The 13796-nt window shown below is 45.4% G+C and overlaps 1 protein-coding gene across 7 annotated transcripts in view; it reads left to right on the top strand.

Annotated features, from left to right (window-relative positions):
* RALGAPA2 (Ral GTPase activating protein catalytic subunit alpha 2) overlaps nt 1-10241 on the top strand; it is a 141596-nt gene extending 131355 nt beyond the window's left edge. For all 7 annotated transcript variants that reach the window (XM_084514277.1, XM_084514276.1, XM_084514278.1 and 4 more), the window contains one exon: nt 7762-10241. In XM_084514277.1, coding sequence (XP_084370403.1) covers nt 7762-7916 — 155 coding nt within the window. In that variant the 3' untranslated portion in view covers nt 7917-10241. The remainder of the gene's footprint in view (nt 1-7761) is intronic.
* The last annotated feature ends 3555 nt before the right edge of the window (nt 10242-13796 follow it).

Below are 13796 nucleotides of genomic sequence, written 5' to 3'. Positions count from 1 at the left end.
AAAACATAAAAACTAAACAGGTGCAAACAGATACAGAAACGTTCCAACTTTAATTGCCTCTGGTGTCTAAAAATCATTATTTTTTCATTCAAGCTAAGCAGCCAGAACTGTATTGACTCTTCGAAAACAGAACTAGTTGGATATTCTAGAAGGGAAAAGAAATGGCTGTTTGGCCAGAGAAGTACTTAGATTCTACACTTTTATACTTGCAGGGGTAGCTTTCTACTTTCAAGAGAACCTACAAACCTGCTTTTCAGCGCTGCAGGCTTGTTGTTAGTGCTTCAAAGGGTTAATTGAAATGGGCACACTTGACTGCTGAGAGGACTGATCTAATCACTGCCATATCCAAGTGCATCTGTTCACCATGAGGTCATTCTTGTGCATGCTAATGATTTGGAAAATAAAGCATAATGCTTGACGTTATCAGAAGGGATATAGTTTAAATCTTTACTTTTTTAGTTGCTAATCGCTACTGCAGAATGAAACAGCAGGCAGAAGAATCTCGGATTATTGCTTTCCATTTTCATTTTTTAAAGCATCATTTTCACTGGAGTGTCAGGAAAACTGTGCTGGAAAACACTGACATGTGGTATCTGTTGATAAATGGATTCTTTAATTAATATTATAGCATTGCCCAGGAGGAACACTTGAGTTCAGGAACTATAGACGTTTTCAGCATTCCCTGGTTTTAAAGCCTTGGGAACCCTGTGTGCTTATTTACATAAAACTGAGATTTTGCAGCCTTTTTGTTGAAAAGATGACACATGCTTCTCTTTTGTCTCTGGACTTTTATACGCATAAATTTCTTGTAGAAAACATGTAAGCGTACAACAAACAAGATTTGGATTATTTTAAAATGCTTTTTACTAAGTGCTGAGCTTTATGTTTTTCACTTTAAAGCAAAAAGAACATTTCCAATGGCTGCGTCGTTTTAAAATATATTTTTGGCAGAAGCAAAACAGAACCTGGAAGTTACTGTTGTCTTGAACATATTTGCGCTATTTGTAAATATAATTCAGCAGTGACTCTTTTTGGTTTGGTTTGGTTTTGCTGTTCTTTCTTCATTCCTTGTCTGTGAGAATCCCTGTCTACTTGAAAATCTGTAGGATGTTTGGGCAGTTTTATGTACTAGGCAGAATAAAAGTCTCTCTGGGTTTTGTGTAATATTCGTATTTTTGGGAAGCTGGATGAAGCTGAATATTAGAAAATGCCCATCTGAAAACGAACGGCTGTGTCACGGTACTACTTACAGCAAGTGCAGCACATGACAAGTGTTGAGTTTTAACAACACAAGCATGGTGCCTGAAATTGAAAAATGAGTTCCTAGTAAGTGAGAGGTGCAGCATTCCCTAATGCCCTGGCAGAGCAGAGCCCCCCCCCAAGCCAGTTTTCCAGGGAAAGGAGGCGGTGCTGAAACCATCTGGCAGCGGTTGCGGACAGGTCCATGGATGTGCTGCAGTGGGAGCGGCAGACTCCTCATGTCCCAGTGCGGTGCTGCCCATCCTGCGTGGAAGGACGCACACCATGCTGTGCCGTGCCAAGCTCGCTGTGAGGGCTGTGGGGAGCTGGCTGCACTCTGCGTGGGAGGCTGCCAGAGAGAAATTTGCAGTCGTAGAAGCGAATCGAATCGTTGCAGTGGTAGAAGTTGTCCAGGCAGTAAACAAAGGGGGGAAGGCTTGGGGAGGTGGAGCGAGGGGTGGGAAGCTATACCAAATGGGAAGGGACTGCAGGTATTAAATATTTCTCTCTTTCCCTGTGAAGATCATGCAGGAGAAGGTGCAAGATGCAAGGCGCTTCTCCACCCCGTTTCCCTGGGTGGCCCACACTCGGCCAACTGGAGCATCTCTCACACTGGCTCAGCTCTGGCCCTGACACCTCTCGTGTGGATCTCAGGGCTGCGTGGTCACTGACCCCACTGGTCTGTGCACGGCACAGCCAAGCCAAGCCACATGCTGGTTTGGAGCAGCTCTCAGGACCTGTGGTGCCATGTGTGCGTGATTCCAGAACTTGTTCCATCCCCACTGCTGGTGGCAGAGCTCTCGGTGCGGAAGGGGAGGCGTCCCATCACAGTGTTCCTCCCATGGTAGCTCTCTGCTCATCCAGCAGTTCTTGGAGGCCCTGCCTGTTTCTCTGCATCGCAAACAGGCAGAACCCAGTGGGATGCTGAAATTTTACCTCCCATCATTTCCAGTCGCAGAGTTTTTGTTTTGCGATCGTAAGTGCACTGTTCCCTGCTTGGCCGCTCGCAAGTGTATTTGTACACACACTAACGAACCATGTCATGAACCTCACCAGCCCTCAGACACCAAAGTGTTTTTCTCCCTGCTTGGTAAATTTTTCTCTTGGCCATGGTCACTGCTTGGTAGCAGAGAATGAAAAGGTGCCAAATAAAATTTTCAATTGAATCAAGCATAATTACCTGATTTAATGAAGGAGGAAAGTCATGAGGCTCTGCAGAAACCCCAAATTTACCCTTTCTCCCCAGAGATGCCTTTCAGCAAGACGCACAAAATAAATCTCATGTTTTCCACTCCCTCCTTCCCTCTCACTTAGTGACACCCGCATGAGGTATCCAAACAATGTGACACAGCAACTCTGTCCACCTTCTGCCTCTTCTCATGGCAAAGCTGAGAAACCCTGGCGCTTTCTGTGATAACAGATGGGTGCTATGAACAGTCAGAATTTTGCCGAATGATGAGGCAGCGAGCAAGTGGAAGTACAGCCCTTCCCACACAGAAGCACTAGCTACAGTTTCAGAGACAACACTAGAAATCAGAAACGCTGATTTTCCTCTGTGGGATTCGGTCAGTCAGTGAAAATCTTTTGCAGGCTGTGGCATCCCCCTTAATTAATCTGCTCCAGCCCGGAGCACTCTGAGGGGCTCAAGCACCCCACTAGCAGCCAGATGGGAGGAACGCAAAGGAAGCTCCCATGCCCTTGGCATGCCATGCCACTCTCCAGGGCTGGTCAGACCCCTCGTGTTTGTAAAGAGCTGGATTTTGTGTGTGTCGGCAGCACGGTATTTTACATATTTTCATGAAATGCTCTTGTCTAGTTAGTGAAATTCCTGGCTTCCCCATGAGGGTCAGAAATGCTCTGTTACCCAACAGGACAGTCATGCTAGGTACCATGAAGCAAATCCTAAGGTGGCATCAGCTCTGTGCCCTCTGTAGCTCCTCTGACCTGAGTACGCTGAGGCAAATGTGCGTGGTGCTGACTGGGCTGGCTTGGGGGCATATGAACCATGCAGGATGGCAGGGGAGGCATGGGACTGCTGCCACGGCCTGCAGTGCAGTGGATGGCATGAGTCCAGCCCCTTGAAAACTCCAGATGAAACTATCAGGGGGAGGTCAGGGTGGCCCCATCCAGAATACCTGCCTTTTCTTCCACGGAAGGGCCAAATGCAGGTGTCAAGCAGCTGCCACTGGTGGCAGAACAATGGCATAGTTCATCAGATGGTGCTACACAAGACACCTGAGCAAAGGAGCACACGGTATAGATGCAGAGCCAAAGATTCGATGTCTTACATCCATAATGCATAGTTTGCTGCTGTACCTGCATTTCATGTCATTGGCATACAAACATGTTTGGTTTTGAATGAATGCAGCCACAGTTCCTTTACCTATTGATAATGGCTTCAGAACACACTCACATGGTATTTTCAGCTGTGTCCTTGTCAGTGGAAAGCAGAGCAGGTCAAAATGCTAAGCGGATTTCCCATGTGATTCTCTCTGCAATTTTCTTGCCTCCACACTTACTGGGGAAGAAACAAAGGTTTCCACAGTGGTGTCATGGCCGGTAGGCTCACTGTGGGGATAAGTCGTGACCTATGTGGAAACCTCATGGATCTACCTCAAGTGCAAAGCTTTGAGATCCTCAGTGATCACACATGCTGTTAGGGTCCATTCTCATGCACATGGGTTCGCCCCAAGTGGCCACCCTGGTCTTCCCGTGCACCAGCCACGCTGACCAGGTACGAAGCGAGCCAGGCCTGCTGTGCCCACCGTCACAGGCTGGAGCTCCCAATGTGTACCCCACCTGTGATGGGGGAAAATTGCTTAAAAGAGTTTTTTTGCTGTTTTGTTTTGTTTTGTTTTGTTTTGTTTTGTTTTGTTTTTTCCTGGGGAAATGTACCCTGGTGTTGTGTGAGAAGCCTGGTTTGTTCTATTCAGTAGATTAAAGCAAATCAGATCTCTGCAGCTCTCCAAAAGATAATTGTTCATTTAAAGCATGCTTTTGTCTGTATTACTAACTGAATTTTTAATCCCTTTCTGCAAGGGACTTACTCTAAGATCTTAAGGTTGCATCACCGTAAAGTATTCATACCTGCAAGAGCTGCGGAGGTGCCTGATCCTGTTGGTGTGCAGGCATACCCTGCACGTGCTGTGTTTTTATGCACAAACATTACTTTCCACCTGCGTGAAGTTTATGTGACACAGTGACGTGTATGTTGTTCACTCTGATTTTTTAACCTGGCTACAGTGTAATAGCAGTCTAGGTCTCCAAGAAGTCTTTAATTTTACCCAGATTGAACCTGTATGACCACTAACAATGTTGGAAATGTAGGAGTAAGAGGATGCTGGATGCCCATGGCACCATGTCTGCAAGTTTGGCAGAAGTTGAAGATGACAATTATTCATTCTAATTCTTGCCAACATTTCCTTCCTCTGCTTTTCCAATCAATGCACCAGCAGAAGCCAGAAGAACGCCAGCAGTCGCCACTTTCTCCCCAGGTCCCTGGTGCTGAGGCGGCCCTTTCACTCAGCCCGCTGCCCACCGTGCTTAACTTGCTGCTGAGCACCCATGGGCAACTGGCCTGGGTTTCGCGCGAGCGCAATGTGTGTGCTGTTCCTGTATTTACACCATTTTGTGTTCTCTCCCTTTAGATTAGAATATGTAATGGTCTCGTTACGGTAATTGCCGCAGGTAAGAGCGATGCTTCCCACAGGCCACACTGCTGGCGTCGTGCTCTATCACTAACCATGCTCCTTCTCTTCCTCCTCCTCCTCTTCTTACTCTTCCTGTGCTGGCGGCTTGGCCTTAGGCTGTCTCTGCCTCTCCCTAACGCCGTCCCACCACCCCTGCCCTCCTGCTGCCCACAGGGAAAGGCTGATGTGCTCCCCATGGGCAAATTCCCCCTGTGGCGAATTCCACCTGTTTGGTTGAATTTTGAAGGGCCCGAGCACTCCAGGGGCCCACTTGTGAGTTGAAAATGAATACTTTTTATTCAATACACCATTCCAGAGCTGCTGCTTGATTTTTACAACTTCCACTTGCACGCTGTCTGTGCACCCTCTGAAACAAATGCAGGACCACAGCAGCAGCGACAAAACGAGCGAGCCCCTCAGCAGCCCGTGCACAGCCCCGTGCCCTCTCCCCGGCCAAGCGAGTGAACAAAGTTGCAGGCTTCCCCCACAAGGAGGCCATGTAATTAGAGTCCGTGTCAGACAGCTTGCAAGTGGAATTATAATATTTGTATGAAAGCCTTTATCTTTTGTGGTTATTACTCGCTCACTCTGCAGCTGCCGTCTCCCTATCAATCATGGTGGTTCAGGGGCTGCTCCAAGGTTGACTGCTAAGCTCAGGACTCACTAGGAGAAAGTTGTGACTGAAGGAATGTGTGGGCTGGGGGCCGGAGGGTTCTGGGATGGGGGGACTGGGCTGCGCCTCGTCCCACGGCCTGCCCGCCGCTGCCCAGCCTTTCATATGCGCAGGCGAGTCATTGTTGGGAGCCTGCATGAATATTGCTTGAGCTTGTCCATTTGGTGAAAACTGTATTATTTTGACCATCTGCCATGCCGCTCAACTGCAGGAATGTAAAGTACGGCACCTCCCTCACACCCCCTTTCTCCCCCACGCTTTTCTCCCTGCGAAGAACACCGCAGGTTTTCTTTTTAATCCCAAACTGACAGCTCCACATTTTTCACAGAAAATGCCTTTGCACATTTTCATGTTTTTCACCCTTTTTTAATGTGCTATTTTCCCTTCAGTCAGTTGTCTTGAAGTATAAATGTGGTAAGTAAAGATTGCATCCGAAATGTGAGCACCAGGTTGTAAACTGGCTACAGGACTTCAGAGAAGCAGGACAGGCTTTAGATTTAGCTGCAGCCACACCTCAGCTTTACAGCGTTTATCATGTTGATTCACCAACGTATCCAGAGTTAGCTACAGCACAGGGCTCAGGTCTTAATCCTTCAAGTGAGGAAACAAAATGAGGGGCTGCCTGTGCCCAGCAAGCACTGCAGAGTTCCCAGTCAGTCACGAGGTTTGAGCGCTGTGTGGACGTACCAGGTGGCACTGCCAATGCTACCAGAAAACCCCGTCAGGAGCGCAGGCAGCTCCTTTGTTTGCAGGGCTTGCTGATAAAGTATGCTCTCCCTAAAGCTGCAGGTCTCTGAACCAATTAACCAGCACATTTGACTTGAGCATTTTGATGCCTTCAGCATGTAACCCAGGCACGGGCTGAGTTGCAGAGTACTTCTTGCATGCTTGAGTCACTCGGGTTAGTGAGCTGAAGGTGTGTTAGACATCCCTGCAGTCATCCATCATGTAGATTAAAGGCAAATAAAGGCACAGCCAGAAGATACAGACCCCTGTCAAACTGGAAGTAGGTTTGTGCTGCAAAATCCAGCCATTGGTCTGAGTTCAGAGGTGTTCATCTGGCTGCAGGGCCTCTGGTTTGGGCTCAGCCCCACTCTGTAACACAAACAGGGGCTGCAAACACCTGAGCACGGCGCTGTTCCTCTGCCACCAGAAAAAAACACACAGAGATGGAGAGAGAGTTGTAACATGATTTAAAAATACTGCAGCCCAAGGGAGCTGATGAAATGACATTCACGCCAAGAAATGCCTTGGGACGAGTCAAAGCCCCAGCAGCAAGAGCAGTGTGGTGTTGCAGCATGTATGCAAGTATTCCCCAACGCACGGCAGGGGCTGCGCAGGGGACAGGCGAGAGCTGTGTGCACACACACTCAGTTTTATTCATTTATTTTTTAGTTCAATAGTCATATCCCCAGCTGCTTATTCAGACAACCCATCTAGCCCTGACCTGTAGTCATAATCACCTCTGGGGAGTAACTGAGGTGTAACTTCATGTTGTTGAACAACAAAGTGTAAATGCATGTAGCATGCACTGCTGGTGTCCAGTATTTCCCAGCTCACAAACACCATTCCTGAGTGCTGGTCATGAGAACAATGACACTGATGGGCATTTGGTGTCCTGTTTGAATTATGGAGCTAAGGAGAAAAACTTGGCATTCTTTATTTTTTATCAGCTACCAAGACACGTTCCAGGGAGCCTCATGAGCACGTTCTGGAAGCTTGCTCTCAGACCTCTGTCATAGACCACATACAGAAAAATCTCTTGGTGAAATGCAGCAAGAAATATCATTGTAATTGTACATGTGAAAGAAACATTTTCTGAGTTCCATTTTGCCTTTGTGGTTGTGGCTAGAGCTCTGTGTCAGGCTGCTGCAGGTGCTGTGCAGACCAGTGCGGGGGCCACTCACAGTCCCACACCAGCTCTGCCTGGAAGCTAGCACAGAAACCACTCATTTCTCCTGAAAACACAGGGTTAAGCCCCTCAGCTGCCTGGGCAGAGTCTCTGACATAAATGTTCAGATCAGCTGTCATACCCCTGAGTAACATGGAAGAGGAGGTGGAGAGGGGCTGCCCTTTGCAAAGCAGTTGTTCAGCTGCACAAGTTGCAGGCAGGTTGTCTCATTTCTTAGGCACCTTCTCTATGCCCGTTCTGTATTCCAGGCTGCCTCACCACAAGCACAAGCGCTGACCTTACTGTCACCATAGGAATAGAGCTAGTGGAGCCAACCTCGCCAACGCTGCCACGTGCCACCAGGAGCAAAGTCTCTGGGAAGCTTCGCCGCTCCACCAGCACACTGAGCAAGTCTTCCAGCTGAAGGGCTGTGGGAATGCACCCCCTTCAAGGAACCGTAAAGACCTCAACATGTATCGAGCCATGTATTTTGCCAACAGAACTTGAAATTTGGGATGAGCATGTGCTGAAGGGGATGGGCGAGGGGTTTGCTCTGTAAAACTATCATTGTATTCACGTAGCCATCCTCGATGACCAAACATCACCTGGGCTATCACCATGTGCTCTCTTGTCTGTTGCTGTTGCAAGGAGCATGGCGGTGCTGGAGAGCCCTCCCGGCAGCATGCGCCTCTCCTCCCTTGGCACCTGTGTGCAAGGCAGCTGTTGCAGCAAGAGGACACAAACCAGTGCTGAAACCAGTTACCTAATGTAATTTCAGAGCATTGATTGTAGTCATTCCGTCCAACACATAATTGTGTATTAGGGAATTTTGTCAAAGTAGAAAAGAGTTTTCTAATGACTAGACATTACAAATCTCCTCCTCCTCTGAAGTGTGGGTGAGTGATTGAGGTGCTTTTCAGTATCTATTCAACCTCTGCTCCAATTCTGTTTTCAGTAGTCATCCAATGCAGGTTTTGTGCATGTAGCTAAGAATTAGTAATAATCAGAGAAGCCATTGATCTGAAATGCAGGAGGGTGCTGCCAGTTTCATCAAATGGCAGCACCTGCACTGAAATCGCTCTGCTTAATCATGCTATCTTATTCAAGGTCATCCATCACTACCTATTGTGCAAAATCCTGAAGCTGAGGATGTTCCAGCCTGTGCTCGGTGCATTCAGCACCGCAGCAATCCAGGCTTCTCAGCTCCTCTTCAGCATGCTCAGTACATGCCGGCCTGTGGCAAATGGAAGGCTGGGGGTGGCAGCACCCTGTGCCAGGCATCAGCCGCTAGTCAGCAGCTACGGTGCCAGCTTGGTACAAACATTTCACATCTTTGCACGTGTTTTAGCCAAAAGACCTCTTTCTCAGCACTGGCTTTAGCTTCAGGATTGTTTAGTCCTTTCCAGTAATGTTTGTGGTGGCTGCATAATGTGAACTGCTCACTATGCGTGGAAAATAAAAATAGCCACATTTCTTTTTGAAGAGCAAATGCTGCACATCTGCTATGACTACTCACCAGGGCTTGAATAATTGTGAGACAGTATACTTCTGAGGTAACCACTTCACCTTTTCACATCAGGGCAATAATCTGCAAATTGAAACATCTCTACTTAGTTAGAATAAAATAAATCTGAAGGTTTTCAAGGACATGTAGTGTCCTGTTGGCACTTTGTGTAGTAAGCAAATCTTTTATTTTGAATAGGAAATGTATTTCATACTACATGTATCCTATGTTTCCAGGGGTGAAAACTTTTTATACCTTAAGAAAACATGTATTATAAAAACAGCAACCCAGAAGATGTACTGCATGAACACAAACAGGCAGCATGAGGAAGACATCCAGACCAAAGGCAGGAATGGGCAGTTGCTGCACCAGCGAGACGCAACAGGGCACAGTAGCACGAGCCCCAGTGCCCCCGCAGGACACAGGACCTGATGGTGGCCGTGGTGGGGCAGGCACCGTGCAGCCCAGAGCCCCCAGCCACTCTTCATATGAGGATGATTGGGGCATGTGGCGGTAAAGCTCATCTGCATTACCTTTGGTTTTTGGGTGTTCTTAACATCAGTATCTCTGTCCAGTATGACAGATATACCGCTGGCCTTCCTGTTCCTCCTCAGGTCTGGTTCTTGTTGCTTTTTTGTTCAATTTTTGGTTATTATGCTACTCAGCATTTAAGTGAACATCTCTGAACTTAATGTGATTTGTCTGAAGTGAAGGGGACTGATTTTTAAGTGAAGCAAAATGCATGATTGGGCCACCATTTTTTGCACTTCCACTTATGTGTTAACTTGAGTGTCTGCCTGTTTTTGCGTCATCACCTCTCTGCAGTGCTTCCCTGTAAATGTGGAACACTGTGTCACAAATACAGTACCACCAAGCTCATGGGACATTTTGCTGTTAGCTTTGTGAAGCAGCTTACTGGCGGCACATCCCCACGGCGTGCCTTTGGCTGGGCACTCTCACCATCCAGGGTGGGAGCTGAGCCACACAGCGAGCGGGTGCGGGGCACAGTTGGCATTCCTGGGATCCAGGTGAGTGCAGGAATCCTGCAGGGAAGGAGCCCGCTGGCCAAGTGTTTGACTGACATTTTGATTTTCTGCCTCACATTTTGGTTTTGATTTCTACTGATTGTGTGGGGGTAAATTGGAAAATAAAACATATTTTAATTTATTTTTTTTCATGATGGAATACACGATGCTGTCTTGTTCTTAGTTAGCTAATAAATGGTCTGAAATAATTTCAAAAGCATTCTGAATAAAGTGAGACTTTTCTCTTCAGAGCAATACACATCTCTATTTCAGAGAAGAATTAAAACACCAGTAAAAAGTGTTTTCCTGATGTCAAAAAAAGAAAAAAAAAAAAAAAGTAATATTAATTTGTGAAAACTCAACTGAAGTTGTGTACCATAAAGTAAATAACAAAGTTGTCCTGTTACACCTCAGAAACTTCACAGCCCTGAGCTCACAACAGCTTCTTCTTTAAAGAGCAGTGAGCAGCACTGTGACACTGGGGCTGCTGCCACTGGCAGTGGCCATTCCCAAGGGGCTGTTGTCCCCACACCATGCCCAGGGGCAGCACCTGAGCTCGGGAAGCACGAACTGCCCCGCATGGGTCACCATGTTGCATGCCTAATGGTTTTTCAGGTCTGATTCAAACCTGGTCAAGGATCTGGGGCTAAAGCCCAGTGCATGCGGTGTGCAACAAGGCCCTGTGGCTGCATTGCTGCAGTGAGCACTTGTTGCAGGCTGCTCAGGAATGTGCTTCGCTCACCTGTGGACAGGGAGAGACCAACCCACCTGAAAGACATCCTGCTGAAACCCTCTGGCATCTTCTCATAAAGGTTTTGTACTTTTACCAAATAATTCATTTCTGGTGGACAGCAGGTAGCTTTTGTTTTATCCTGGGTTTTGAAATGCAAGGCAAAGGGGATCACGAGGCCACCTAGTAACACATTTAAGAGTGACTGCTGCGGTTCAGAACGTTTGATGCCAACCTGGCTGGTCTTTCCCCAGCAAAAGACTTTGCTGTTAAGCATAGGCAGCACTGCTGTCGGTAGTGTTTCCCCACCTCATGCTTTGGCACACTCATGACGGCACTTGGCCAGCAAGCGCACGTGCACTTCAGCAGTATTTCGGTAGCTGAGCATGCTCCCAGCACACATCATCACCAGCCTCCTCTGAAGGGGCTTTGCAGCATCTTGCTAATAACACTTACAGAGCATTACTAAACCCCAGAAGACATTATTTATATACCATTCATTGCAAGAAATGCATGATGACAAGGCTTCCCTTCCTAAGCTGTGTAATGCCCCATTGCTGGGAATTTGCATGGACATTAAAAACAATGTTTCTTATGGCAATTTTCTACTCTGCAGAGACATCACTTACAAAAATGAAGGGGGGGTTGTGTGCTCCGTCGTAATTATGTTGGGGGTGCTCAGGCATTAATACCCACTTAGGCCAGTGGGAATGATACAGGATTATTTGGCAGTGCGAAAGCAGCTTTGAAATGTCTGCTGCTCTTTCTGAAGGGACAACCAAGTTCTCTCTTGAATTGCTCTCTTCCACAATGGAGAATTAATCCAAACGACTCTGGTAAAGGCCTCACTTGCCCCATTTGTATCCCTAACTGCACCCGCTGGCCAGCATGCAGGAGCATGACATACATAATATATTATAAATTATATATATTATAAAATATGCACTGTAATGTAGTATAAATGTCCTATGTACAATAAATTTTATATTCTTTGTACATTATTAATATATATGTAACAATAAAATGTTAAATTTTATTATACAAATATTTATTATTTTTATCCAAATATATTATGGTTTGCAGAAAGCATATACAATATTTATATTGTATATTATATTACTTTATTTTTAGTATATTTATATTATGCATGTGTTCACACACATATATATACTAGATATGCATATATACATGTATATATTACATCTATACATACACACATTGCTGTATAGACTATAATATATTCTGTATATACTACATAAACTACAATATTTCATATTATATGTAGTATATTTCTTTAAAGCATAAGTACTTACTATAAGTTATACATGGTTATATAATCTCAGTAATGTATAAATAACACATCATAGATTATATTTAATTATCAAAATAATACTTGATACTATATATGTCATATAATGAAAGTATAACATACATCATAGAATATTTGATGCAATGTACAATATAATATGGACAATACATAGACTATAGATCATAGATTATGCATAATATATATAATGTACATACATTGTGCATGCATGTATATGCCCCGTATGCAATATGTGCATATACATATAAAACAGTGCATTCTATAATGAACACTCTATACACTAAACAGTATAGTCTTAGAAAGCTAATACATACAAAATTATATAAGAAAATATTTCATTATCTAAATAATAAAGTATAAATAATTATACATATATACTACATACAGTGCTTTATAATATGCTTTCTATAACAAGTTTTATATAACAGGCAACATATAATTTCTAATACATTATATATCTCATGTGCCATACTGCATAATATAACGTATACAAATATTGATAAATTTTATATATGAACATCTAATCTTCATTTAATTTACATATTTATAATTTATTATACAGAATAAATTCTATAGCTATCATCTAGTTAGTTTTATAATTTGTTTCATTTACATGTATTAAATTTTCTAGGTCCGAATCTAAGGAACCATTGGATGCAGATGCTTTTTTTTCCCTTCTTTTTTTTTTTTTTTTTCTTTTACACTGTTATTGGAATAGATTTAATTCATATATATGAAAAACTATAAAATTAGCAAATGAAATGATGACCTGGGTCCTTATCCTGATAAATAAATAAAATCCACATCTCAGGCTGAAATGCAGCATTTCCCCGCGCACCCCAGCAGCAGCTACATCAGCTGCCCGGGGCTTTGCCATCCTGTGCAGGGCTTGCTGTGAGCCAGTGCCTGGCACATGGGTGGCGTTTTAAAAAACTAAGTTTGTCTAAAGCCACTGTGGCCCAAAGGATGCTGATAAGGCACATGGCAAGTTGGAGCTGAGGTGACGAACAGGGAGGGCTCTGTGCTCCCTGAGCTTCAAGGCAATCAGGTCTTTTGTTGTTGCTGCCTATAATGGGTGAGTTACCCAGCCTAGGAGGCCGCCTGGCAGGAGCCACACCAAAGTCCCAGCAGCTGGGAGTCACTTTCTGGAAAGTTCCTGGGGTGTCCTGCACAGATGTGGCAGGGCCAGTGCAGTGCTGGGACTCGGTGGTGCTTCCCAGCAGCACGTTCATTAACACCTCACAACAGAAATGCAAAGAAAAGCCAGACAGTGCCCTGTCCTGGTGCCCCCACCTGCAACGTGGAAGGCCATACTAGCATGGCCTTCCCAACCCTTCCACTAGGCAGACCTTTGTTATGCAAATTGTAAACTTAGTTTTAATTAAAACCATTTATGGCCATAATGAGGCCCTTTCCTTTATCTGTGTGGCAGTATGTGAGATGTTTGAGCTCAGGGTGAGGAATGTGGGACAGTGGCAGAGCAGAGCGATGGCACCGCCACCTGCATCACCCAGTCCCAGCCCATGCCACCACACCAGTGTTGGGGGAACCTCCAGCAGCTTCCCCGCTCACCTGCTCATTCAAAACTGACACCAGTTTTTAAGCAGGTTTGTGTGGGGAAGGAAACTGAAATCTGAAGCCAAAGCTCTGTCCCAGACCCCTTTGCTCCTTTGCTGCATGGACAGCATTAACGGCTGCTACTTTACAGTGCTGTCGGC

Source organism: Aythya ferina (assembly GCF_964211825.1).
Source record: "Aythya ferina genome assembly, chromosome: 3".
NCBI lineage: Eukaryota > Metazoa > Chordata > Aves > Anseriformes > Anatidae > Aythya > Aythya ferina.
This window is presented reverse-complemented; position numbering and strand designations above follow the sequence as displayed.